This window comes from Thalassophryne amazonica, chromosome 15, assembly GCF_902500255.1.
Source record: "Thalassophryne amazonica chromosome 15, fThaAma1.1, whole genome shotgun sequence".
Classification (NCBI taxonomy): Eukaryota; Metazoa; Chordata; class Actinopteri; order Batrachoidiformes; family Batrachoididae; genus Thalassophryne; species Thalassophryne amazonica.
In genome coordinates, this window is record NC_047117.1 from 95,202,400 (window position 1) to 95,229,883 (window position 27,484).

The 27,484-nt window shown below is 42.9% G+C and overlaps 1 protein-coding gene across 1 annotated transcript in view; it reads left to right on the top strand.

Moving 5' to 3' along the window:
- The window catches only part of cc2d1a (coiled-coil and C2 domain containing 1A), a 76,738-nt gene that overhangs the window by 27,045 nt on the left and 22,209 nt on the right, over positions 1-27,484 (top strand). Inside the window, exons 13-23 of the mRNA XM_034187729.1 lie at positions 12,199-12,286; positions 12,381-12,457; positions 12,526-12,621; positions 13,678-13,800; positions 13,942-14,000; positions 16,623-16,739; positions 19,613-19,686; positions 19,759-19,817; positions 19,894-20,045; positions 20,135-20,225; positions 21,418-21,573. Coding sequence (XP_034043620.1) covers positions 12,199-12,286; positions 12,381-12,457; positions 12,526-12,621; positions 13,678-13,800; positions 13,942-14,000; positions 16,623-16,739; positions 19,613-19,686; positions 19,759-19,817; positions 19,894-20,045; positions 20,135-20,225; positions 21,418-21,573 — 1,092 coding nt within the window. The remainder of the gene's footprint in view (positions 1-12,198; positions 12,287-12,380; positions 12,458-12,525; positions 12,622-13,677; positions 13,801-13,941; positions 14,001-16,622; positions 16,740-19,612; positions 19,687-19,758; positions 19,818-19,893; positions 20,046-20,134; positions 20,226-21,417; positions 21,574-27,484) is intronic.

Below are 27,484 nucleotides of genomic sequence, written 5' to 3' on the forward strand. Positions count from 1 at the left end.
CTTATCGTGCCCCTGTTCTGTGGAATGATCTCCCTGCATCAATAAAACAGTCAGATTCTGTGGAGATTTTCAAGTCATTTTATTAGTAATTGGAGCGGGTCGCGGCCTCAACTCATCTACCTAAATTCTGGGTCTTTTAGTGAAGTTTAGGGATAGTGGCCGGCGATCAACTTAGTATTTCTTCTGTTTTTCTTGTTGTTTAATCCTAACAAATTATACAGTGTTTTTTGTCTTTCTGATGCCTGATTCTGTTTAAGGTGCAGCTCCATCCAGAGGTGGGTGTGGTATTTGTGTTGGAGACCCTCCTGTCCTGTGCACCAACAGCATTTCTTGTATATTTGTTTTGTGAATTGTTCTGTAATTTATGTCTGTATCATGGCCCAAGCAGAGGGTTACCCCTTTGAGTCTGGTCTGCTTGAGGTTTCTTCCTCAGAGGGAGGTTTTCCTGACCACTGTTACTCTGGGGGTTAGTAAGGTTAAACCTTACTTGTGTGAAGCGCCTTGAGGCAACTCTGTTGTGATTTGGTGCTATATAAATGAAAATAAATTGAAATTGAAATATTTTTTGGAGTTGTCAAGTGATCAGACCCTTCTGGGTGCAGCTTGGTGAGCACCTAAAGAACATCTTTCCCAAAGACTGTCATGCCCCGCCCTGATCAAGGCTCCTTTAGTGCATCTTCATCTGACCCAGCTTTGTTTTATTAGTTGTTATTTTCATCATGTGTTTATTCTATGTTCTATTTTTGCTTTGTCACTTTCTTTCTTTGTTACTTTTATATTTCACCCATGTTTCAGTTCCATTCTTGTTTTGTTCAGCCAGTCTGTGTTTTCATTGTTTATCTTTCAGTTATCATCTGCTTATTTTTGCTGTTTTCGTTTCGGTTGTACTTTTATATCGGGTTTCGATTTCTTAGTCTGTTCCTGGTTAGTTTTTGCTCTAGTATTGATTTCCTGTTCTGTTCTATTTTATTCTGTCGTATGTTTAGCCTGTTCATTGTTTCCCTGTTAGCCCTCATGCCCTGTTAATTATGTTCACTCCACCCCTTGTACCTGCCATCATGTTGTTTCCCTCACTTTGCCTCTGTCTGCTTTGTGTTTCCTTTCACTCCCACTCTTGCACCAGCTCACGCGCCTTTGTCTATTACTTCACTCCAGTTTGCACACTCCTTTCCTCCCAATCTTGCCCCATCCATACTCTTTGTCCATAAACTGCGCCCCCTTTCTAGATCCTTCTCTTATGCACCTTGTTAACCCCTACTTATTTAATCTCCTCCCAGTCACCACACCAGTGCCAGTTTGTTGTCTCGTACACATTCCAGCTCACTTTGTCAGTCCTGATTTTTGCCTTGCTGTGTATCGTACCTCTGCTCTGTTTTCCTCGACCATGCCTCTTGCCTCATCCCGGATGTCTGTGTTTGCTCGTGCCTCTGACCCCTACGCAACCATGACTGCGTTTTTGCCTGATCCTGATTGTACCTCTCCTCCGCTGCTTGATCACATGTGTACCGAACCAGAGCCTGGAATAAAGACCATGTTTTCTCCCACACCTAAGCCTAGTCTAGGAGTTTGCATTGCGGGTCCAGCCACCATGGCAGACGGGCTCCCACACGTTCTGACAAAGACATTCCTAGCAGCTGTGAAGCCCTGTGCTTTGGAGACATACCATTGGACAGCTGGAGTCTGAAAGACAGGAATCTGTTGGCAGCAAGCAAAAAGATGATCACTAGCTAAGTGGTTAAAAGCAGAAGCACCCACAGTTGAACAATGGGTTGAAATTGTTCAGAGCATTTACATTCTGGGGAGGTTGACATTTTCAATGAAGGGCCAAAAGGAATCTTTTTTCAGGATTTAGTCCAAATGGACAGAATATGTAAAACCTGTTCTCACTGTAAATTGAAGGAAAGCCGTTTAGTGAGATTGTGTGCATTATGTAAACATCCATTCCAGTTCAGTTGTTAACTTGCACACTCAGAAGTGTCCTTTCCCTGATGCAGGGATGACTGTGGTAAGCCTCCTCCTCCCGCTAACCTGTTCTATTGATTTTTTTTTGTTTGTTTGTTTGTTTGTTTTCTTTCTTTATTATTATAATTTTTTCCATGATACAAAAACCTGGATTAGCAATACATTTTCTTTTTCCTTACCCCAATCGAGGTGTGGTCATTCTATTGTACCCGAAAGGGATGCGTTTTAACATTTGCTTCTCCAAATAAACAAAGAATTTGGAAAAAAAAAAAAATGCAGATTATACCACAGGGGTTGGACTCATCTGTGACGGGGACGGACAGCGTGCAGGGTCGAGGTGGAGAAACTGTTACTCTGGTGCTCAGAGAACAACCTGGCCCTGAATGTTCATAAGACAGAAGAACTCATCATGGACTTCAGGAAGAACAGACAGTGCCCCCAGTGTTCAATCACTACCCTATTCCATTTTTTACATCCACTTTTTAAACTGTACTTTATTCATATGTTTACAATCATATGTACAGTGGGGAAAATAAGTATTTGACCCCCTACCAACCAGTAAGAATTCTGTCTCTCACAGACCTATTAATGTTTCTTTAAGACGCCCTCTTACTCTGCACTCTTTACCTGTATTAATTGCACCTGTTTCACTTGTTACCTGTATAAAAGACACCAGGGACAAAACTGTAGACCTGCACAAGGCTGGGATGGACTACAGGACAACAGGCAAGCAGCTTGGTAGAAGACAACAACTGTTATAATTATTTATTAGAAAGTGGAAAAACAAAAGATGACTGTTAATCTCCCTCGGTCTGGGATTCCATGCAAGATCTCACTTTGTGGGGTAAGGATGATTCTGAGAAAGCTCAGAACTACACAGGAGGACCTGGTCAATGACCTGAAGAGAGCTGGAACCACAGTCACAAAGATTACATTAGTAACACATGATGCTGTCATGGTTTAAAATCCTGCAGGGCAGCAAGGTCCCCCTGCTCAAGCCAGCACATGTCCAGGCCCGTTTGAAGTTCACCAGTGACCATCTGGACGATCCAGAGGAGGCATGGGAGAAGGTCATGTGGTCAGATGAGACCAGAATAGAGCTTTTTGGAATCAACTCCACTTACCATGTTTAGAGGATGAGAACAACCCCAAGAAAACCATCCCAACCGTGAAGCATGGGGGTGGAAACATCATACTCTGGGGGTGCTCTTCTGCAAAGGGGACAGGACGACTGCGCCGTATTGAAGGGAGGATGGATGGGGTCATGTATTGTGAGATTTTGGCAAACAACCTCCTTCCCTCAGTAAGAGCATTGAAGATGGGTCTTGGCTGGGTCTTCCAGCATGACAATGACCCCAAACACACAGCCAGGGCAACTAAGGAGGGGCTCTGTAAGAAGCATTTCAAGGTCCTGGAGTGGCCTGGCCAGTCTCCAGACCTGAACTCAATAGAAAATCTTTGGAGGGAGCTGAAACTCCAAACCTGAAAGATCTAGAGAAGATCTGTATGGAGGAGTGTATGGAGGAGTGGGAGAATGTGTGGGAGAATATATATATATATATATATATATATATATATATATAAATATGTCTGTGAGAAAAGTATCCGACCTTTTTATTTTATGCAAAAAATATATGGATTTGATTCATATGTTTTTACGTCAGCCAAGCTTGAACCTTCGTGCGCATGCGTGAGGTTTTTCACGCCTGTCGGTTGCATCATTCGCCTGTGGGCAGGCTTTGAGTGAGCACTGGTCCACCGTTTTTTCATTGCGAGGAAATAGCGGAATGATTTGGGCTTTTTTTCCATCAGAATTTTTTCAGAAACTGTTACAGACAGGCAGCTGGAAACCATTGGGAAAATTCAGATGGCTTTCGGTGAAAATTTTATGGGCTTCACAGAGATTAAGGAGTGTTACTACCACTTTAAGGACGGCCCACAATGGGACATGCCTATCTCGGCTTTCAGTGGCTTACCAGTCGATTGAGTATAAGAGAAATTGTGGAGAGCTGGGCATGTCCCAACTTGTCCTCTGACACTTCAAACGGAGGTGTTCTTTGTCTCGCTCCATCAGCGAATCAGTTGTGACACGCGAAGCCTCCTCGCGGCTTTCCATGACAAAATCTCTTGTTAAAAGTGAAATCTGCCCGAAAATGGCTGATGTCCAGCTCTTGTGATAACCAGAGAAATTGCACACGATGGTCCCGGATCCACACAGCCATCCGTTTAGAAATGATCTGGTGGTTTCTGTCTGTCGATCGCGGCTCAGAGCGCGGCGCGCCGTGCGCCATTGTGGGCCGTCCTTAAAGTGGTAGTAACACTCCTTAATCTCTGTGAAACCCATAAAATTTTCACCGAAAGCCAGGTAAATTTTTCTAATGGTTTCCAGCTGCCTGTCTCTAACAGTTTCTGAAAAAATTCTGATGGAACAAAGCCCAAATCATTCCGCCATTTCCTCGCAATGAAAAAACGATGAGAGGGGTGGACCAGTGCTCACTCAAAGCCTGCCCACAGGCGAATGACGCAACCGACAGGCATGAAAAAACTCACGCATGCGCACGAAGGTTCAAGCTTGGCTGATATAAAAACATATGAATCAAATCCATATATTTTTTGCATAAAATAAAAAGGTCGGATACTTTTCTACGAGGTCTATTAGAAAAGTATCCGACCTTATTATTTTTTTCAAAAACCATATGGATTTGAATCACGTGTGATTGCGTCAGACAAGATTGAACCCTCGTGCGCATGCGTGAGTTTTTCCACGCCTGTCGGTTGCGTCATTCGCCTGTGAGTAGGCTTTGAGTGAGGAGTGGTCCAGCCCCCTCGTCGTTGTTTCATTGCCAGGAAATGGCGGAATGATTTGGGCTTTTTTTCCATCACAATTTTTTCAGAAACTGTTAGAGACTGGCAGCTGGAAACCATTAGAAAAATTTCACGATGGATTCGCTACTGGAGCGAGACAAAACCACCTCCGTTTTGGTCTCACAGGACGGCTTTGAGATGGCGTTCAGACAGCTGTCGGTGGTTTTTCCATCGAGTGATTATCCGAGAAATTGTGGATGTGCCTGGACATGCCAGAACATGTCCCGTGAGGCTTCATCACGGCGTTGCTTTGCGCCATGCGGCACTGCGCGAAGCCTCCGCTCCTCTTTCTATGACAAAAACTCCTGTAACAGTGGAATGTGCCGTTCATTTCCAAACTGGACGCTGTGTTTTATCCGGGATGTCGTCTGACTAGCACAGGAATTGTAAAAAGACGTGTACATCAGCACTTTTTCGGCACATTGAGACAGACGTGCTGAGGAATTCCGCGCGTCGCGGCGGTGCCGCATGGCGCAAAGCAACGCCGTGATGAAGCCTCACGGGACATGTTCTGGCATGTCCAGACACATCCACAATTTCTTGGATAATCATTCGATGGAAAAACCACCGACAGCTTTCTGAACGCCATCTCAAAGCCGTCCTGTGAGACCAAAACGGAGGTGGTTTTGTCTCGCTCCAGTAGCTAATCCATCGTGACGCCCGAAGCCTCAGCGCGGCTTTCCATGACAAAATCTCTTGTTAAAAGTGAAATCTGCCGGAAAATGGTTGATGTCCAGCTCTTGTGATAACCAGAGAAATGGCACACGATGGTCACGGATCCAGACAGCCATCCGTTTAGAAATGAAATGGTCGTTCAGCCTGTCGATGGCGACTTCGGAGCGCGGCGCGCCCCACAGCCGCTGGGGGCCGTCCTTAAAGCGACAGTAACACTCCTTATTCTCTACCAAGCCCGAAACATTTTCACCGAAAGCCAGATAGATTTTTCTAATGGTTTCCAGCTGCCAGGCTCTAACAGTTTCTGAAAAAATTCTGATGGGAAAAAAAGCCCAAATCATTCCGCCATTTCCTGACAATGAAAATCCGCCGAGGGGGTGGACCACTCCTCACTCAAAGCCTGCTCACAGGCGAATGACGCAACCGACAGGCGTGGAAAAACTCACGCATGCGCATGAGGGTTCAAGCTTATCTGATGCAATCACACGTGATTCAAATCCATTAGGTTTTTGAAAAAAATAATAAGGTCGGATACTTTTCTAATAGACCTCGTATGTATGTATGTGTATATATATATATATATATATATATATATATATATATATATATATATATATATATATATATATATATTGTTGTTATTGTGTTTGTTTTACAGTGAAGAAAATAAGTATTTGAACAGCCTGCGGTTTTGCAAGTTCTCCCACTTAGAAATCATGGAGGGGTCTGAAATTTTCATCTTAGGTGCATGTCCACTGTGAGAGACATAATCTAAAAAAAAAAAAATCCTGCAATCACAATCTATGATTTTTTAATAATTTATTTGTATGTTTCTGCTGCAAATAAGTATTTGAACACCTGTGAAAATCAGTGTTAATATTTGGTACAGTAGCATTTGTTTGCAATTACAGAGATCAAATGTTTCCTGTAGTTTTTCATCAGGTTTTCACACACTGCAGCAGGGATTTTGGTCCAGTCCTCCATACAGATCTTCTCTAGATCTTTCAGGTTTGGAGTTTTAGCTCCTTCCAAAGATTTTCTATTGAGTTCAGGTCTGGAGACTGGCCAGGCCACTCCAGGACTTTGAAATGCTTCTTACGGAGCCCCTCTTTAGTTCCCCTGGCTGTGTGTTTGGGGTCATTGTCATGCTGGAAGACCCAGCCACGACCCATCTTCAATGCTCTTACTGTGGGAATAATTTAATAATAATAATAATTTATATAGCGCCAAATCACTACTAATTGCCTCAAGGTGCTTCACAAACATCATTTAAAAGCAGAATAAAATGAAATAAGATTAAAACACAATAAAAAAAAATTTAACCATAAAAAGGTAAAAGAAATAAAATAAAAGGAATAAAAAAAGACACAATCATATAAAATACTAATGATAAAACAGGGAGAACAAATGTGTCTTCAGCCTGGCTTTAAAAGTTTCCACAGAGTCCGACTGTCATATCTGCGCAGGCAGATCATTCCCCAGAGCTGGGGTGCAGTGATAGAAAGCTCTGTAGCCCGCTGACTTTTTCTTCACCCTCTGGACACACAATAGTCCTGCACCCTGTGAACGTAGAGCCCTAGTCGGCACATAGGACTCAACCAGGCCGGCCAGATAAGGGGGTGCCAGTCCGTGAACAATTTTATAGGCCAATAATAACACCTTAAAACCCGATCTCAGAGAGACCGGAAGCCAGTGAAGGGATGCCAGAACCGACGTCATATAGTCAACCTTCTGCTTCATGTCAGAAGTCTGGCAGCAGCATTTTGAACTAGTTGAAGACCCCTGATGCTGGACTGTGGTAAACCAGAAAACAAAGCATTACAGTAGTCCAATCTAGAAGAAACAAAAGCATGAATCAGAGTCTCAGCATCAGCCATAGACAGGATGGGATGAATCTTTGCTATATTTCTTAGATGGAAGAAAGCAGTCCTCGTAATGTCCCTAATGTGGAGGTCAAAAGACAACGTAGGATCAAAAATTACCCCAAGGTTCCTCACTTGGTCAGTATGATGTATAACACATGAACCTAGGCTAAGCACTAGCTGATCAAATTGATGCTGATGTCTTGCTGGACCAAGAACCATCATTTCAGTCTTATCAGAGTTCAAAAGTAGAAAGTTGCTAGACATCCAACTTCTCACTGCTGCGAGACAGTCCTGTAAAGATTTTATGTGGACAGGATTTCCAGCAGCTATCGGTATATACAACTGAGTGTCATCAGCATAGCAATGAAAAGCAACCCCAAAACGCCGCAAAATCTTCCCAAGGGGTGCCATATACAGGGAAAAAAGCAGGGGACCCAGAACGGAAATCAGAGGTAGTGTCATTGCACAAAACACAGTGGGAATGACCAGACAGATAAGACGTCAACCACGCAAGAGCAGTTCCAGTAATCCCGAAACAGTTTTCTAGCCTGTCAAGTAGAATATGGTGATCAACGGTGTCAGACGCAGCACTGAGATCCAGCAACACCAATACTGTAGTAGTAGCCGAGTCCATTGCTCGCAGAAGATCATTAACTACTTTAATAAGTGCTGTTTCTTGATGTTTTCTAAAAGCAGACTGCAGTGGCTCAAAAAGGTCATTCTCAGTAAGATAGTCCACAAGCTGCCTTGAAACCACCTTTTCCAGAATTTTAGAGCAGAATGATAGATTTGATATCGGCCTATAATTTTTCAGTACACCAGGATCAAGATTAGATTTCTTGAGTAGTGGTTTAACCACTGCAGATTTAAAACAATTTGGAACAGATCCATAGTTTAGTGAAAGGTTAACAATTTCCAACACAGTCGGCCCAAGAATGGGCCAAAGATCCTTAAACAATTTTGTTGGTATAGGATCAAATGAACAAGTTGTGTTTTTAGTAGACATCACGAGTTTCGTCAGCACACCTCGTGAAATACTATTAAATTCTGTGAATCTAGGTAGCACCTAGGTAGTAGTCCCCAGCTCAGTAGCTGGATACAGTGACTGAACCAAAGTATGGTGAGATGTGCTCAACCTAATATCTTCTATTTTCTTTTCGAGATAGTCCAGAAAGTCCTGTGCTGAAAAGGGAGAATGACCAACAGGTGGCTGTCCCCGAATAAGAAATGCCACCGTATCAAACAAAAACTTTGAGTTATGCTTGTTTTTGTTTATCAATTCAGAGTAATAGGCCTGCTTCATAGATAATAAAGCATGCTTATAATCTAAAATAGCTTCACGACACACAAGGTGGAACACCTCTAGTTTGGAACTACGCCATTTCCGTTCCAGCCCTCTAGCCTTCTGCCTAAGGTCACGCAAATAACAGTTGAACCAAGGTGTCTGTGCCTTGGGAAGGCATGACCTTAATAGAGGAGGCGCAGTCTTATCAAGTGTGGTTTTTAGCACTAAATTCAGGCTATCTGCAAGACTGTCTACCGACTGAAAATTCATCAAGCTTGAAGTTAAGATTTCTGGTAGTCGGTAGGAGGTTGTTTGCCAAAATCTCGCAATACATGACCCCATCCATCCTCCCTTCAATACGGTGCAGTCGTCCTGTCCCCTTTGCAGACGAGTACCCCCAGAGTATGATGTTTCCGCCCCCATGCTTCACGGTTGGGATGGTTTTCTTGGGGTTGTTCGCATCCTCTAAACATGGTAAGTGGAATTGATTCCAAAAAGCTCTATTCTGGTCTCATCTGACCACATGACCTTCTCCCATGCCTCCTCAGGATCATCCAGATGGTCACTGGTGAACTTCAAACGGGCCTGGACATGTGCTGGCTTGAGCAGGGGGACCTTGCTGCCCTGCAGGATTTTAAACCATGACAGCATCATGTGTTACTAATGTAATCTTTGTGACTGTGGTCCCAGCTCTCTTCAGGTCACTGACCAGGTCCTCCTGTGTAGTTCTGAGCTTTCTCAGAATCATCCTTACCCCACAAAGTCAGATCTTGCATGGAATCCAAGACCGAGGGAGACTGACAGTCATCTTGTGTTTCTTCCACTTTCTAATAAATAATCATAACAGTTGTTGTCTTCTACCAAGCTGCTTGCCTGTTGTCCTGTAGTCCATCCCAGTCTTGTGCAGGTCTACAGTTTTGTCCCTGGTGTCCTTAGACAGCTCTCTGGTCTTGGCTATGGTGGACAGGTTGGAGTGTGATTGATTGAGTGTGTGAACAGGTGTCTTTTATACAGGTAACAAGTTCAAACAGGTGCAATTAATACAGGTAAAGAGTGCAGAATAGGAGGACTTCTTAAAGAAAAATTAACAGGTCTGTGTGAGACAGAATTCTTGCTGGTTGGTAGGTGATCAAATACTTATTTGCAGCAGTAACATACAAATAAATTATTAAAAAATCATACATTGTGATTTCTGTTTTTTAGATTATGTCTCTCACAGTGGACATGCACCTAAGATGAAAATTTCAGATCCCTCCGTGATTTCTAAGTGGGAGAACTTGCAAAACTGCAGGGTGTTCAAATACTTATTTTCCTCACTGTATGTGTGTATATATATATATATATATGTGTGTGTGTGTGTGTGTGTGTGTGTGTGTGTGTGTGTGTGTGTGTGTGTGTGTGTGTGTGTACAGTGGGGTAAAAAAGTATTTAGTCAGCCTCTGATTGTACAAGTTCTCCTACTTAGAAAGATGAGAGAGGTCTGTAATTTTCATCATAGGTACACTTCAACTATGAGAGACAAAATGAGAAAAAAATCCAGGAAATCACATTGTAGGATTTTTAAAGAACTTATTTGTAAATTATAGTGGAAAATAAGTATTTGCTCACCCACAAACAAGAAAGATTTCTGGCTCTCACAGACCTGTAACTTCTTCTTTAAGAAGCTCTTCTGTCCTCCACCTGTTACCTGTATTAATGGCACCTGTTGGAACTCATTATCTGTATAAAAGACACCTGTCCACAGCCTCATACAGTCAGACTCCAAACTCAACCACGGCCAAGAACAAAGAGCTGTCGAAGGACACCAGGAAGAACATTGTAGATGTACACCAGGCTGGGAAGAGTGAATCTACAATAGTCAAGCAGGTTGTTGTGAATAAATCAACTGTGGGCGCAAATGTAATAAAATGGAAGACATACAAGACCATTGATAATCTCCCTCGATCTGGGGCTCCACGCAAGATGTCATCCCGTGAGGTCAAAATGATCATGAGAATGGTGAACAAAAATCCCAGAACTACACGGAGGGACCTGATGAATGACCTGCAGAGAGCTGGGACCAAAGTAACAAAGGCTACACGCTACGCAGAGAGGGACTCAAATCCTGCAGTGCCAGGCGTGTCCCCCTGCTTAAGACAGTACGTGTCCAGGTCCATATGAAGTTTGCCAGAGAGCATATGGATGATCCAGAAGAGGACTGGGTGAATATCATGTGGTCAGATGAAACCAAAATAGAACATTTTGGTAAAAACTCAACTTGTCGTGTTTGGAAGAAGAAGAATACTGAGTTGCATTCCAAGAACACCATACCTACTGTGAAGCATGGGGGTGGAAACATCATGCTTTGGGGCTGTTTTTCTTCAAAGGGGGCAGGACGACTGATCCGTGTTAAGGGAAGAATGAACGTGGCCATGTATCGTGAGATTTTAAGACAAGACCTCCTTCCTTCAGTGAGAGCATTGAAGATGCAACGTAGCTGGGTCTTCCAGCATGACAATGATTCCAAACACACCACTCAGGTAACAAAGGAGTGGCTTTGTAAAAAGCATTTCAAGGTCCTGGAGTGGCCGAGCCAGTCTCCAGACCTCAACCCCATAGAATATTTGTTGAGGGTGTTGAAAGTCCATGTTGCCCAGCGACAGCCTCAAAACATCACTGCTCTAGAGGAGATCTGCATGGAGGAATGGACCAAAATACCAGCTACAGTGAGTGCAAACCTGGTGAAGACTTACAGGAAACGTTTGACCTCTGTCACTGCCAACAAAGATTATGTTACAAAGTATTGAGATGAATTTTTGTTATTGACCAGTGCTATGTGACTAAAAAGATTAATCCAGGTTTTGAGTATATTTCTTATTGTTACATGGGAAACAAGGTACCAGTAGATTCAGTAGATTCTCACAAATCCAACAAGACCAAGCATTCATGATATGCACACTCTTAAGGCTATGAAATTGGGCTATTAGTAAAAAAAAAAGTAGAAAAGGGGGTGTTCTGCTAAAAAAAAAGTTTGAACATAATAGTTCTGAGTTTGTAGCGTCAACAGCAGATGCTACTATTATTGTGAACACCCCCTTTTCTACTTTTTTTTTTACTAATAGCCCAATTTCATAGCCTTAAGAGTGTGCATATCATGAATGCTTGGTCTTGTTGGATTTGTGAGAATCTACTGAATCTACTGGTACCTTGTTTCCCATGTAACAATAAGAAATATACTCAAAACCTGGATTAATCTTTTTAGTCACATGGCACTACTATTATTCTGAACATTACTGTACTAAGGTGATCGCCGGCCACTAGCCCTAAGCTTCACTAAAAGACCCAGACTTTAGATAAAGTTGAGCCCGCGACCCGCTCCGTTTACTAATAAGATTTTTTTTTTTTAAACCTTTATTCTACTGATTTGCAGAAGTAATTATTTCCTTTAAACGGATGGAGTGTGAGTGTCGTGGAGCTCTTGAGGTGTGTCGGAGTTGCAGATGAACCTTCTGTGTGTTCGGTCGGTTTACTTGTGTGATCCCGATCTTGTACTTTGTGTTTCTGCAGCCAGCCGCACCTCCACACACACACAAAGCAAAATCTCCTGCTGCTCCGGCTCCTGGCGACTCTGCAGCCGTTAAACTGGGACCTAAAGGTGTGAGACCCCTTCACAGCGTCTTTCTTCCACACCGTGTTTGACTGTTTCTGGGACCAGCTCTCACCTGTCCTCTGCTTCGTTCTCTCTGCAGCTCAGCAGCAGCTGGACTTCCTGTTGCTGAGGCGACAGTCATTTATGCGCGCAGCGCTGCACTCCAAACACATGAAGGTAAAGTCTGACCACAGCTTGACCTGTTCTTCTTGTACACCCGCTCTCACCCGCTGTCTCGTCTGTAGGACATGACGGCAGCAGCGCAGCACCTCAGACATGCCAAAGGACTGGACACCATGATCACCGCTGCTACCGCTGGGCTACCTGTTGACATCTCTAAGGTAGCTCGTTTGTTTTCATTTTATCTGTGAGATGTTTATCAGAAAACATGGTGGTAAATGGACTGTATTTATATCACGCTTTTCCATCTGCACCTGACACTCAAAGCACTTTACAATAGTGCCTTACATTCACCCCGATTTGAGGGTGCTGCCATGCAACACACCCACTATACACTGGGAGCAGCTAGGGGATTAAGGACCTTGCCCAAGGGCCCTTAGTCATTTTCTGGTTAGGCTGGGATTTGAACCGAAGATCCTCTGGTCTCAAGCCCAAGACCTTAACCACTAGACCATCACCTCCCCAAGTGTTACTGAATGGATGGGAAGAAGGAAACTCCTTTTGATGTCATTTGATGACTGACCTCTGACCCCACTCCGCCTACTCTGACGTTAATTTGAAATGTCTTGTTTCCTGTCTGCCTCAGACTTACTGTGTCACATGGACTTAACAACACAAACATTAACACCTTCATTCATGTCCAGTGTCACCCTCTTCATCTTAGTGGTGGAGTCATGTCACGCATAAACTAGCATGGACCAAAACCACACACTGTGTGTGTGTGTGTGTGTTTTCACTAACTTTTTAACAGCAGATTAAAAACAGTATTTTTACATGGTGGATGGTGGATCAGGAGCCAGTCTGCCTGTATGTAGACCAGGGTTCAAATCCTGCTTGTGCCACCTGTCTTTTCTTGGACAAGACGCTTAATTTCTATTGTCTCAGTCCACTCAGCTGAAAGTGGGTCCAGGTCACAGCCGGGGAAGTGACCTGCGTCAGCCTGGAGTGTGGTACACTGCAAGTTGCAGATACTCATCTGCTTCACGGTCCAGAATCCAGAGGAGCGGTGGTACCAACGGGCTTCAGAATCTGTAGGGGACTTATTGGACTTGTCTTAATGTGTCTTAAACCTACGCACAGTTCTATATTTGTTAGCTCCACGGGTATGACAGCGTATTCATTAAAACCTGCTAAGTGCTGATGAGTCAACAGACAGCAGATCAGGTTCCTCTTATTTCAGGGTTTTATTTCCATTGTTCTTTGTGTTTCTAATCCAGATTCCCAGCATTCCCATCAGTGAGGAGGATTATTCCCTGTCTCATTCTCGGACGTCACCTCGCTCTGCACGCTCCAGCGAGCAGTATCATGGCCTCATGGAACTTTTGAGGAAGCAGCATGAGGTTGGCACACACCTTCTGTCTTTGTGTGGAAGCTCCCACCCCAGTGTTCAGGATGCCGTGTAGCCTGGAAAATAAAGATACTTGTATGGTTCCTGCTTTTCCCTTTGGTCTCACACTGTCCTCTTTTGTCTTCATGTGCAGAAATGTCTGGGCTTCTCTCAGCAGTTCATAGAATTGGGTAACGTGGCAGAAGCTCTAAAGTAAGGAACATCTTTGGGTGTAAATGTTGTCGACATGGTTGATGTGAAAATATCAGCATGATTATCAAAATCAAGGCTGGAAACACAATATAAAATTTATCACATTCAAAAATCAATTTTTAGAATAACGTCTCTGTATTTTTTCTTCTCGCAGCAAGTTCCTGTGTCTGTTCCCTCTGTGTCTGTGTCCCTCTGTGTCTGTCTCCCTGTGTGTGTCCCTCCGTGTCTGTCCCCATGTGTGTCCCTCTGTATCTGTCCCTCTGTGTCTGAGTGTCTCACAGTGCCGCGGTGACGACACAGTGAGAAAAGAGCAGAGTTTTATAGACATATTTTTAAAATTTTATTTTCTGTCTGCTCTGAGTGTCTCTGTGAGTGTCCTCACTGTGGTTAAACTAAAAACACAAATGCAGACCCATTTTTTCCCCCAAATTATGCCTAAAATCTCTTTCTGAGGATGATATGATGTAAAATGCGCTGATAACAGGGCAGTGAAAACTCCGCGGATCCGAGGAATTCCGCAGATTTCATCATTGGGGGGTGTTGTGGTATTAGTGTTGAACTCTGTAATCATGATTGTCACTGAGTTTGTAAAATGTTTATCACAGTGTTCTTTTTTTTTACTCCGGATGTCCTTCCTTGACACAACTCCAGCATCACCTGGAGAAACACACACAGCCACTGGTGTTCTAAAGAGGTCTCCCATCCAAGTACTAACCAGATCCTGCACTGCTTAGCTTCAGAGATCTGATGGGATCAGACTGATACAGAGCAGACGGCTTCATTATTACTATAACATCTAAATGGTTTAAATCAGTTTTCCTCTGGGCCTAAATTTTAGTTCTGGACTACGTTTAATTGATGAGTCATATAAAAATAAGTTTAATTCTTTTAACTTTTCAGCATAACTAAAGTGGGATGTGAAGCAATGTTTTTTTTTATCCCTCAGTATAAAATACAGGGGGATGTAGCACTCAGCATATCAGTCTGTCTGTCCGTCCGTGTTTGCTCAGTGGTGTGATATCTCAAGAACCAGTTGACCAGTTTCATTCATATTTATCATCAGTGTGTACTTGGGTGATCCCCCGACACTTTGCATGAGTGATTTGTGGGGACCGGGGGGACATGTGATCTCCTGATAACTCTTGTTTCATGTAATGTCTGAGCTCAGCATCACTGGGGCCGTTAATCAGGTCCTCTGGATGAGGGAAGCCAAAAATATGAACCCAGTTACAGCTCTTGTGGTTTGTAATCAAACAAACATGTAGGTTGTGATATTCATTTTGGTCAAAGGCAAAGAAAAGGTGAAAATGTGCGAAAGAAAATACAAATACACACATTAATCAGACCAGCTGAAGTTCCACTCCCACTGTGAACCATCGGTGATGGTAAACTTTAATGCTTTAATGTTTGGGTGCAGCAACGTGCACACAGTTGGCCTAACCTAGAGTGCCTTAATTCAGAGAGTGGCGTCAACTCAGAACATGTCGCCATTTTGGTTCCAGTTGTGCTGAACATTTTCCTCTTTTACCGTCTTCCTGCTGTAAAGTTGCAGACTTTTCTGATCCATTTATCAGTGTGCGCACTGTAAAAACTGTTATAATATGATGAGACACGAAGGATTAAAAGCAGCAAAGTGTCATATCACAGTCTTTTGTGTCTGATTTAACAGGTGCACGTCAGGCTGTTTGAAAAAATAAACGGTCGGACTTTTAATCACTGAAATGACTCCGGTCCCACATGCTCGGGGTTTTCAATGGAAATACGTTGTGATCAGACGGGACATTTTATCCAGTGTGAGTGAAAATCCATTATATATGGTGTTTATTACATGGAAAACAACACAAAAACTTTGGGACTTTTTTGTGTCTGGTGACTGTGAATATCCAGTTTATACGATGACGGTTTAGGTGAGTTTTACTGGACATGGGACTGAACAATAAATTTACCTCTCAAAGCTTTGATGATGAAGTCGCTTCCATCCCACACGACTGACTTTATTTTCCCAAATGTTTCTTCTGTTTGGATCTGAAGGGAATCTGTACATGTTGAAGCCCTATTTGTGTCTATTTGTGCCTCCATATGCACAACAACCCGGCATTTTCAGAGAATAAATAAATAAAATAGCTGGAATTACATACAGACACATTAACAGCCAACGCTATTTTGGGACCAAGATGGCACCACAAGTCACGTGACTGTTTTGTTTTTTTTTCCCCCCGACTCATCATGTCGCCACTCTAGCGTAACCATGTGCCCAGCGACACTCCCTGAAGGCACAGAACTTACATGATGGAATGTGGCGGCCTGGAAAACAGGATGATGTTCTTTCTGGAAACCTCCGTGAGGAGGAAATCAGAATAAAGAATCATTCCTGTTCATGAGTTCAGCCGTTTGTGCAGAAAACTTCATCAGTGGAACGCTGTCATCGTGCATTTTTTTCCTTAAGCTTTTCATATACTCCAAGCATTTCCATGTCACGTGACCTGTACCATGTCCTGTTTACTCACACGTGCCCTCATAAAGTGAGTAGGCGTGTCAGCGTCATGTTCCTGAGTGGGCTTTGGATGTTGTTGTTCTGACATGTGACATTCTGTCAGATGAACCCACGTCTGTCCTCTGCAGGTTTGAGAAGCTGCTGAATGAATGCATGAAGAACTTGGACATACTGAAGAATGCGTACGCTCAGGGCCATCCGGTCCCAAAGTGCCGCACCGAGGAGAGAAAGTTCACCACCATCAGGTCAGAAGCAGCATGTCCCAGCTCACAGGATTGAATGTGTTTTACTTCTAAAGTAAATAAACTTCATTTCAACACTCAAAGTCTCAGCTGCACACTGGGAGCAATTTTTGTGGATTAAGTGCCTTGCTCAAGGGCACTCTGATCACAAGCCAACTGCTCTTACCTCTAGACCACTTTATTTGTAGTCAGTTTAATTTAACATAAAACACTCATAATGTTAGTGAGAGTGGAACTAATCCAGCTCATGTTTTGCTTCTTGTTTTGTCACTTTAATTCTAGAGAAGGCATAATACAGTAAAACAGACTTTCTGTTCATTTGATTGCGCATTTTTATCTATTGGTTCACCTTATTTTCCGTTTTGCATGGAAAGACTTTTTTTTTTTTAACTCATTTGGCGCAAACCAAGCGGTAAGCTTGGATGGTCTCAGATGAAGTTCCACCCAGACGAAAAAGTTGCACTTCCTTGACTGGCCACTTGAGGCTCCAAAGATGAGCAGGTTCCCATTCAAATCCATTTTAAAATGTCCAGTAAAAATAAACATGTTTAAATCCAGGTGCAAAAACCAGTTTTGATGTCTGTAGATAGTTTCCTTCTCAATGACAACTGTACGAGGGGTGCATTTCTTTCTAACCTCTTAGTTTAAGATGTTTTAGGCCATAAATGTATGCATAATAGGGCACCGCAGTCTTGTTTGAGGGCGGGCACAAAAGGGGTAAAATATGATGCATATGAAGTAATTTCGCTACTTCTGGGGGGAAAACCACAGTATTTTCAATGGGGTTTTGGGCAAATTACACATAAATAAAGTGAAAATGCAAAGAAAAAGTGACAATGTGGTTGAAAGCTGGTTTATGACCCGGAGCACAAACGTGTCGAGGTGGTTTTGCAGGTGAGAGAACGGAGCTACTCTAGTTAGCTGTGCAGGCAAACACTTACCGACACGACGGTACATTGTACCAGGAAGAGATACAGTCCTCTACGGGCGGAGCACAGCGGTATGCTGTACCGGGAAGAGATACAGTCCTCGACGGGCGGAGCGCAGCGGTACGCTGTACCGGGAAGAGATACAGTCCTCTACGGGCTGTACCGGGAAGAGATACAGTCCTCTACGGGCGGAGCGTAGCGGTACGCTGTACCGGGAAGAGATACAGTCCTACGGGCGGAGCGCAGCGGTACGCTGTACCGGGAAGAGATACAGTCCTCTACGGGCTGTACCGGGAAGAGATACAGTCCTCTACGGGCTGTACCAGGAAGAGATACAGTCCTCTATGGGCGGAGCGCAGCGGTACGCTGTACCGGGAAGAGATACAGTCCTCGACGGGCGGAGCGCAGCGGTACGCTGTACCGGGAAGAGATACAGTCCTCTACGGGCGGAGCGCAGCGGTACGCTGTACCGGGAAGAGATACAGTCCTCTACGGGCTGAGCGCAGCGGTACGCTGTACCGGGAAGAGATACAGTCCTCTACGGGCGTAGCGCAGCGGTACGCTGTACCGGGAAGAGATACAGTCCTCTGCGGGCTGAGCGCAGCAGTACACCTTTCACCCTTGCAGCATCAAGTGCTGTGTTTGACATAAAACAAGTTTAAAAGGCAAAAAAATAAAAGATGAAGGTTGAATCTGTGCCCCTGCTGAGGAAGAGGAGACTGGAGGGTGAAAACCATCTGCACTCTGGACTCCAAATGTGCACACTGACGCACACACATACACATGGATTAGCTCCTGGTGGAGTCCAGCGCACGTTCAGAGTTAAGGGGAAAACTTCAGTACCGACAAAACTGGCCTATGTGGCTGTTTCATTTTACTTATTTTATTTGAAATTTTTGCAGAGAATCACTGCGTAAATGCGGCGCTGCATTTTAGATTCAAGAGCACAAAGAGCACCATGGTTGGTGGCTTCGCAGTGGTTGGTGATGGTGATGCTTGCATTGTTTGTTTTGTTTTGTTTTTCCTTAAATTTGGCACAACTGTGTAGCTATAAATGACTGTTCTGTTTCACAAGAGCCTGGCTGTTGTGTTTAACAGAAAAGTGTGTGTGGCTCTTCCAGGAAAAAGGAAGCTATATACATCCACCTGTTGCTCACTCATCCTGTCACCAGCACTAACTGCTCCAGCTGTTTATGGAGGCTGAGGCCCCCTCCTGGTTTATCCAGACACCACACTGAGTTTCTTTTCGTGTCGCTGTTTCACTCTGCACTTGTTTTGGATTTTACATTTACTCAGTGCTTAACTTAAAGTGCATATGTTTTACTCAAGTAATATTCTTAAAAGAGACTTTAACTTTTACTAAAGTAATTTTATGGTAACATACTTGTATTTTAACTCAAGTTTCACTTTGAGGTACTTTATACAAGACTGTTTAATAAACACCCGTAAGGGGAAAAGACAAGTGGCAAAGGGGAAGGAAAGTTATACAGTGAGCTGTACAAGAAGATAAACACTAAGGAAGGAGTGTGTTGAGAAGGTGGAGGGAGTATTTTGAGGAGCTGATGAATGGAGAGAGAGAATGCAAACCTCTTTGAAATGCAAGTTGCAGTTTAAAAACAACAACAAATAAACTCTGCAATTTATAGTCTGGACAGTAAATAAGATGTTCTTCTTGGCTCATCTCAATAAACTGAATGTTACATAGTCTGTCTTTATTCAGACATGTTAAAAACATAAAAACAAGAATAATCAGTAACACTGTAAATAACAAATCACTGAGGTAGATCATGTTTTATCAGAAGCAGTAAGTCTGATTTTTGAAAACTGCTTCTTGAGCTGCAGAGATGTTGGTTGTCAGGGTCACAGTGGCTCTGGTACGATGTCAACAATGTGTCTCACTGGACAGGCTGTTTGGCTCTTAGTCACACTGACCAATGTCTTTGGTAGGAACAACCCCAAACTGGCGCCCAACGACTTGATGCTCTACATCATAAGGGGCGTCAACCTGCCAGCTCCTTCAGGTTCGTCTTTGAGGTTGTCTGTCAGATTCAGCATGCTTGCACACTTCACATCGTCCTCTGTGTCTCCTGCAGGTGTCTCACCTGACGATCTGGATGCCAGTGTGAAGTTTGAGTTTCCTTTTCCCAGTGTGGTAAGGATGTGTCGAGGTGTGGAAGGACTGTGTGTTGATATTCGGACATGGTTTTTATGGGGGGGTGTGTGTGCAGGAGGACGCTCAGAGGGACAAAACCAGTACAGTCAAGGACACCAATAATCCAGAGTTCAAGGAGCAGTTCAGACTGAATATCAACCGCTCCCACCGCGGCTTCAGACGAGTGGTTCAGTCCAAAGGCATTAAGTTTGAAATTATTCACAAAGGGTAAACCCAGAGGAGGACACAGTCCCCCTGTCAGTCTGTGAGACACATGATGGAATCCTTTTGTGTCTTCATATTTACTGTTTTCACAGAGGCTTTTTTAAGACGGACAAAATCGTGGGCACGGCTCAACTCAAACTAGATTCTCTAGAAAACCACTGCGAGATCCGAGAACTGGTCGAGGTGAGTGATGACCAAAGCACAGACATGAAATATAAAACGGTGTCGTCCAGAAGTCCACCATAGAACAAACTCCAGGAGCTGTGTTTCTGACGCATCACAAATCTGATTTCTCCTCACACCTTGACCAACAAGCTCAGCTTCCATCGCTTGATTGTTCTGGAACACAGTCTCCGACAACTCGTGTTTCTGATTACTGGAAAACTACTGAAGTTATGGATAATACTGGGTTTTAGTGGGGGAATTAAATTACGAGACATTTTATTCAGCCAGTTTTATCCACTTGGATGAAGGTCCACGGGAGGAATGTCATCAACATTCACACGCAGGGCAAAGTCTGACTTTCTGACATTTCAATCAATCAATCAATCAATCAATTTTTTTATATAGCGCCAAATCACAACAAACAGTTGCCCCAAGGCGCTTATGATACAAACCGTCTGGGGGACTGTCTGCTTGTTGGACTCTGTGATCTAGTCCCCAAAAGGGGCAAAAAAAAAAAAATCATTTTTCACACTTAAATTTGTTGTACTTAAATCATCAGAGGGAGTTTTTTTCTTACCACTGTCGCCTGTGTTCTTGCTCTGGGGATTAGTAAGGTTAGACCTTACTGTGTGAAGCACCTTGGGGCAACTTTGTTATGATTTGGCACTATATAAATGAAAATAAATTGAATTAATTAAATTGTAGAAAATCCTTTGTGCTGCTTTTCTTTAATTTTACGGAGAGATTCTTTGGAGGCTTCCTGCAGATGAGAAGAATGTTGCTCTTTGAATCGTTCTGAAGTCACGTTTTTCACACTTCTCAGTTTGCTGCTGGAAAAACTGCTTCTTCAGTAATTCTGCATATAGATTCAACTTACACAAAGACAAAGGCGAGTTCATATCAACGACCTAATGCCACTTTCTCCAAAATGACTCTTTCTTTGTCCAAAGGACTTTAGAATGAACTTTGTGGAAATATCTGTCATGTCTCAGACTGCCCTCATAAAGGGGCAGAGTCTGGACATGTAAAATCCGGAAAATCACAGTGAGGCAGAAAGTCTTACTAATGAACTGATCACAGATCAGCAGTTTTGTGGTCACATGTAGACATTACCAGATAATCTCCCACAAGTTATAGACGGAGTTTTCATGTTTGTCTTCTGTGTGTGAGCATCGTTTTCCCTTCAGGGCTGAGACCCTTGTCTTCTCAGGTGATGGATGGCCGCAAACCCACCGGAGGCAAGTTGGAGGTTCAGGTGAAGATCAGAGAGCCTTTGTCAGGAAGTGATCTTCAGTCTGTGAAAGAAATGTGGCGGGTTCTGGATCCAGTCACCTATATGTCTCCTCCAGAGAGACAGAAGGAACAGGTGAGCAGTGCTTCAGATCAGTAATCCAGGTCCATCATCAAGTAAAAACAAGCATAACTCAGAAGTTTTTGTTTGACATGGTAGCATTTCTCATTCAGTGGTGGACACAGTTCTGCTAATCCACTAACTGCTAATTATCGAAGATAATGTTTTCATTATCAAATTAGTTTTTCAGATAACTTTGAAAGCCATTATCGGACTAATTCTGATAAGTTTTGGTCCGATAATTTTAAGACCGCTAACGTATTTTTGCAGACAAGGTAAACAAAGCTGAATAGTTACAAACATTTATGAAATCTAAAATCAGTTGAGTACCTACCTGTTAAATGTTTTGTAGTAGTTCTATCTTCCGTAAACAGAGGAGAGCTGGTTCTAAAAGAAACCACTCTGTCCTCTGCAGGCAAAGGAGAACTGGTCACAGAAAAGAAAAAAAAAAACTCATTTCTTTTGACCCCATACTGAAGTGCTGGCAATATCACCCAAGTCATCCAGAGGCTAATTTTGGACAAGTTATTTAAATTAACGTCACATCTGAAGTTTTATAAAGTGAAAATATCAGATATATGTTTTAGTTTTAAAGTAATGCACTAATTTTGAAGGTTTTATGGTGGACATGCTGTGCCCAGCAGTGCATTATGGGTAACCTCAGTACAGTCATGACAGAAGAAATGCATTTGAGACGCTCTGATCAGGCTCCACATGGACAACAGCATTAAACTCTTTGTATATCGTGCCTAAAACTCTTTTGAATATATTCTCTGGGTTTATAGACGTTATTGTGTTTGTTTTACAGTGAAGAAAATAAGTATTTGAACACCCTGCAATTTTGCAAGTTCTCCCACTTAGAAATCATGGAGGGGTCTGAAATTTTCATCTTACGTGCATGTCCACTGTGAGAGACATAATCTAAAAAACAAAAAAATCTGGAAATCACAGTGTATGATTTTTTTAATAATTTATTTGTATGTTACTGCTGCAAATACGTATTTGACCCCCTACCAACCAGCAAGAATTCTCTCTCTCACAGACCTGTTAATTTTTCTTTAAGAAGCCCTCTTATTCTGCACTCTTTACCTGTATTAATTGCACCTGTTTGAACTTGTTACCTGTATAAAAGACACCTGTTCACACACTCAATCAATCACACTCCAACCTGTCCACCATAGCCAAGACCAAAGAGCTGTCTAAGGACACCAGGGACAAAACTGTAGACCTGCACAAGGCTGGGATGGACTACAGGACAACAGGCAAGCAGCTTGGTAGAAGACAACAACTGTTATGATTATTTATTAGAAAGTGGAAGAAACACAAGATGACTGTCAATCTCCCTCGGAGAGGATGACAACAACCCCAAGAAAACCATCCCAACCATGAAGCATGGGGGTGGAAACATCATACTCTGGGGGTGCTCTTCTGCAAAAGGGACAGGACGACTGCACCGTATTGAAGGGAGGATGGATGGGGTCATGTATTGTGAGATTTTGGCAAACAACCTCCTTCCCTCAGTAAGAGCATTGAAGATGGGTCATGGCTGGGTCTTCAGCATGACAATGACCCCAAACACACAGCCAGGGCAACTAAGGAGGGGCTCCGTAAGAAACATTTCAAGGTCCTGGAGTGGCCTGGCCAGTCTGCAGACTGAACTCAATAGAAAATCTTTGGAGGGAGCTGAAACTCCAAACCTGAAAGATCTGGAGATCTGTATGGAGGAGTGGACCAAAATCCCTGCTGCAGTGTGTGAAAACCTGCTGAAAAACTACAGGAAACGTTTGACCTCTGTAATTGCAAACAAAGGCTACTGTACCAAATATTAACATTGATTTTCACAGGTGTTCAAATACTTATTTGCAGCAGTAACAAACAAATAAATTATTAAAAAAATGATACATTGTGACTTCTAGATTTTTTTTTTTGGATTATGTCTCTCACAGCGGACATAAACCTAAGACGAAAATTTCAGACCCCTCCATGATTTCTAAGTGAGAGAACATGCAAAATTGCAGGGTGTTCAAATACTTATTTTCCTCACTGTATGTAAAAATGCCAGAAGCAGCTCAGGTTGCTTCTCCATTATTTTCAATTGGAATCATTGCAATCGATTCCTGTTTGCTATTTAGAGTCCTGCTTATGTCAAACACTGTCTCTCGTCTTTGTTCCAGAGTAATATATATATATAAAATGTCTGAAATTCAGTTTGCGTTTATTAAATGCCACGCAGCTTAAACATAGCAGACACGGATTATCTGGAATTTTGTTTTGGCAAGTTTTCATGGTCTCTACTGCCATCTACTGGCCAGTAATGTTCATGGCAGTATTCACCCTAAAGCTGGGCAGACACTGTACGATATTTTCAATCGTTGTATTCGGCTCCAGCTCAAACTGTACAAAACCGCACGGTTTAAAGTTCAGAGCGCACGATTTATGTTCTCACACTTTACGGCCCGATGCTCTGATGCGATCTGACTGCTCACATTGTACATTCAAAAATCACATGCTGGAATCATGTTTCCAGAAGCAAAACGTAAACAGAAGCCGTTTTTTTCAAACTTTATTTACATTTCTTAGTTTTACAAAAACACTTGATTGTCATGACGGGCAGCTGCCCGACACCAGGAGTGGGTGGACCCATGGTACAAACTCCCAAAACAGGCTTTGAGGTGTAAGAAGTCGTCATGTTTATTACAGGCAGAGGTTCGGTACAAAGGTGGTCATATAGTGGAGCAGAGGTACAAGCAGGGCAAGGCACAAATGTAATTTCCAGGCAGGGGTCTGAGGCACGAGCAAACACTGGCATATAGGCTGAGGCAAAAAGGCGCGGTCAAGAAACTCAGAGCAAAGTACTGGTACATGGCAAGACTAATCAGGACAGAGACAGAGAACAAGAAGGCTGGATAGTGTGCTGGAAGCAACTACAATCTGGCGAGGGACTGTGAGACTGTGAGGGTTTATATGCATGTGGACTAATTAGGAACAGGTGGTTTTAACAAGGTGCACATGAGAGAAAGGATCCAGAAAAGGGGTATGGCTAATGAACAAAGATACTATGTCGTGCAAGACAGTGAGGGAAGAGAACACAAGGTGGAGAGAAGAAAGGACAAAGATGTGTGAACATAATTTAATTAATTTAATTTAATTAGCTTATAATGCGCCAAATCACAGCAAAAGCCATCTCAAGGCACCTTACATAAAACAAGTCAACATAAAATTGAATAAATAATTAAAAATGAATAAAAAAAATTCAAATACATAAATAAAAACAGAAGTAAAAGAATAAAACAAATAAAAAATAAAAACTATCCATAAGAAAGAGAATAAAAATAGGTTTTGAGTCTTGACTTAAAAATGTCCACAGACTCAGACTGCCTCACGGTCGCAGGAAGACTGTTCCACAGGGTGGGTGCACAATACAAAAAGGCTCTTTGACCTGCTGACTTCTTCTTCACCCTGGGAACACAGAGAAGTCCCGCATCCTGCGACCGCAAAGCCCGGGCCGGCACGTAGCGTTCCACCAGATCAGCCAGATAAGATGGCGCCAGTCCATGAACAACCTTATAAGTCAATAACAAAACCTTAAAATCTGCTCTCACAGAGACAGGGAGCCAGTGCAAAGATGCCAAAATGGGTGTGATATGTTCAGACCTTCTACTACGTGTCAGAAGTCTGGTGGCAGCGTTCTGAACCAGCTGAAGACCCCTAATGCTGGACTGTGGTAACCCTGAAAATAGAACATTACAATAATCTAGTCTAGAAGGAACAAAAGCATGAATCAGGGTCTCAGCATCAGCCATGGACAGGATGGGGCGGATCCTCGCTATATTTCTCAAATGGAAAAAAGCAGTCCTAGTAACATCCCTGATGTGGAGGTCAAAAGACAACGTGGGATCAAAAATTACCCCAAGGTTCCTCATTTTGTCCGTATGATGTATGACACACAAACCCAGGCTGAGCACCAGCTGGTCAAGCTGATGCCGATGTCTCGCTGGACCAAGAACCATCATTTCAGTCTTATCAAAGTTTAAAAGTAGGAAGTTACTAGACATCCAACTTCTCAATGATAGAAGACAGTCCTCCAGGGATTTTATGGGAGTGAGATTTCCCACAGTTATCGGCATGTATAACTGAGTATCATCAGCATAACAATGAAAGGCAATCTCAAAACCCTGCAGTATATACCCAAGGGGTGCCACATACAGGGAGAAAAGCAAGGGGCCTAAAACAGATCCCTGTGGAACCCCAAATCTCATGTCAGCAAGGTCAGAGGTAGTGCCATTATACAAGACACATTGAGAACGACTGGACAGATATGACGTCAACCAGGCAAGGGCACTTCCAGTAATCCCAAAAAAATTCTCCAACCTATTGAGCAAAATATGATGATCCACGGTATCAAACGCAGCACTGAGATCTAACAACACCAAAACTGTAGTGTCTGAGTCCATTGCTCGCAGAAGATCATTCATAACTTTAGTGAGCGCTGTCTCTGTGGAGTGATATTTCCTAAAAGCAGACTGCAGCGGCTCAAAAAGATCATTCTCAGTGAGGTGGTCTATGAGCTGCCGTGAAACCACCTTTTCTAAAATTTTGGAACAGAATGATAGATTTTATATCGGCCTGTAATTTTTCAATACACTAGGGTCAAGATTAGATTTCTTAAGTAACGGTTTAATCACTGCTGATTTACAACATTTAGGAACAGATCCAGAGGTTAATGACAGATTAATAATTTCCAGCACAGTCGGCCCAAGAGTGGGCCACAGGTTCTTAAACAATTTTGTTGGTATGGGATCAAATAAACAGGTTATACTTTTTGTAGACACCACAAGTTTCGTCAGCACGCCCAATGAAATACTATTAAATTCTGTCAATCTAGGTAACAACTCAATGGTAGCGCCCACCTCCATAGCAGGTTTTAATGGCTGGGCCGAGGTGTGCTGAGATATGCTCAGCCTAATATCTTCTATTTTCTTCTCAAAATAATCCAAGAAATCCTGTGCTGAAAAGGGAGAACAACTAACAGGTGGCTGCCCGTGAATAAGAAATGTGACTGTGTCAAACAAAAACTTTGAGTTATGTTTGTTTTTACTGATCAAATCAGAGTAGTAGGTCCACTTTGTGGCCAGTAGTGCATGATTATAATCTAAAATAGCATCCCGCCACACACCTCTAATTTGGAATAACGCCATTTCCGTTCCAAACCTCTAGCCTTCTGCCTGAGGTCACGCAAATAACCATTGAACCAAGGTGACTGTGACTTAGCAGGGCGTGACCTTAAAAGAGGAGGCGCAATGTTATCAAGTGTAGTTTTAAGCGTTAAATTTAGACTATCCGCAAGGCTGTCCACTGATTTAGCATTCTCCAGATTCAAAGCTAAAATATCAGGTAGTCTGGCCTCAAGTTCAGTCATAGTTGAGGGTTTAATATGACACCGCAGTAGTAGACAAGGTTGTTGTTCCACTAAATGTGGCAGCGTAAATGTAAACCTGATAAGTGAATGGTCAGAGACTATAGATGCGAGAGGCAAAATGTCAATATTTGTGACAGCAAACCCACGTGCAAGAACCAGATCCAGGGTATTTCCACTAATGTGTGTTGGATCCGGAGTGCATTGCTGGAATCCTAAAGCATCCACAATTTGCATAAATGATTTACTAAGGGGATCAGAGGGCTTATTTATATGAATGCTAAAGTCACCAATAATCAAAATGTTATCTGCACTAGTTGACAAACTAGAGATGAATGCACCAAATTCATCTAAGAAATCAGAATATGGACCAGGGGGCCTATAAACAGTGACAAAATAACATAGCTGAGCTCCAGTTTTATGACCCTGACAGTACTTAGCATCACGGGCGTAACGGAGAGTCAGATGCTCAAAGGAATTATATTTGTGACCCCCAACAGCTAATAAAGA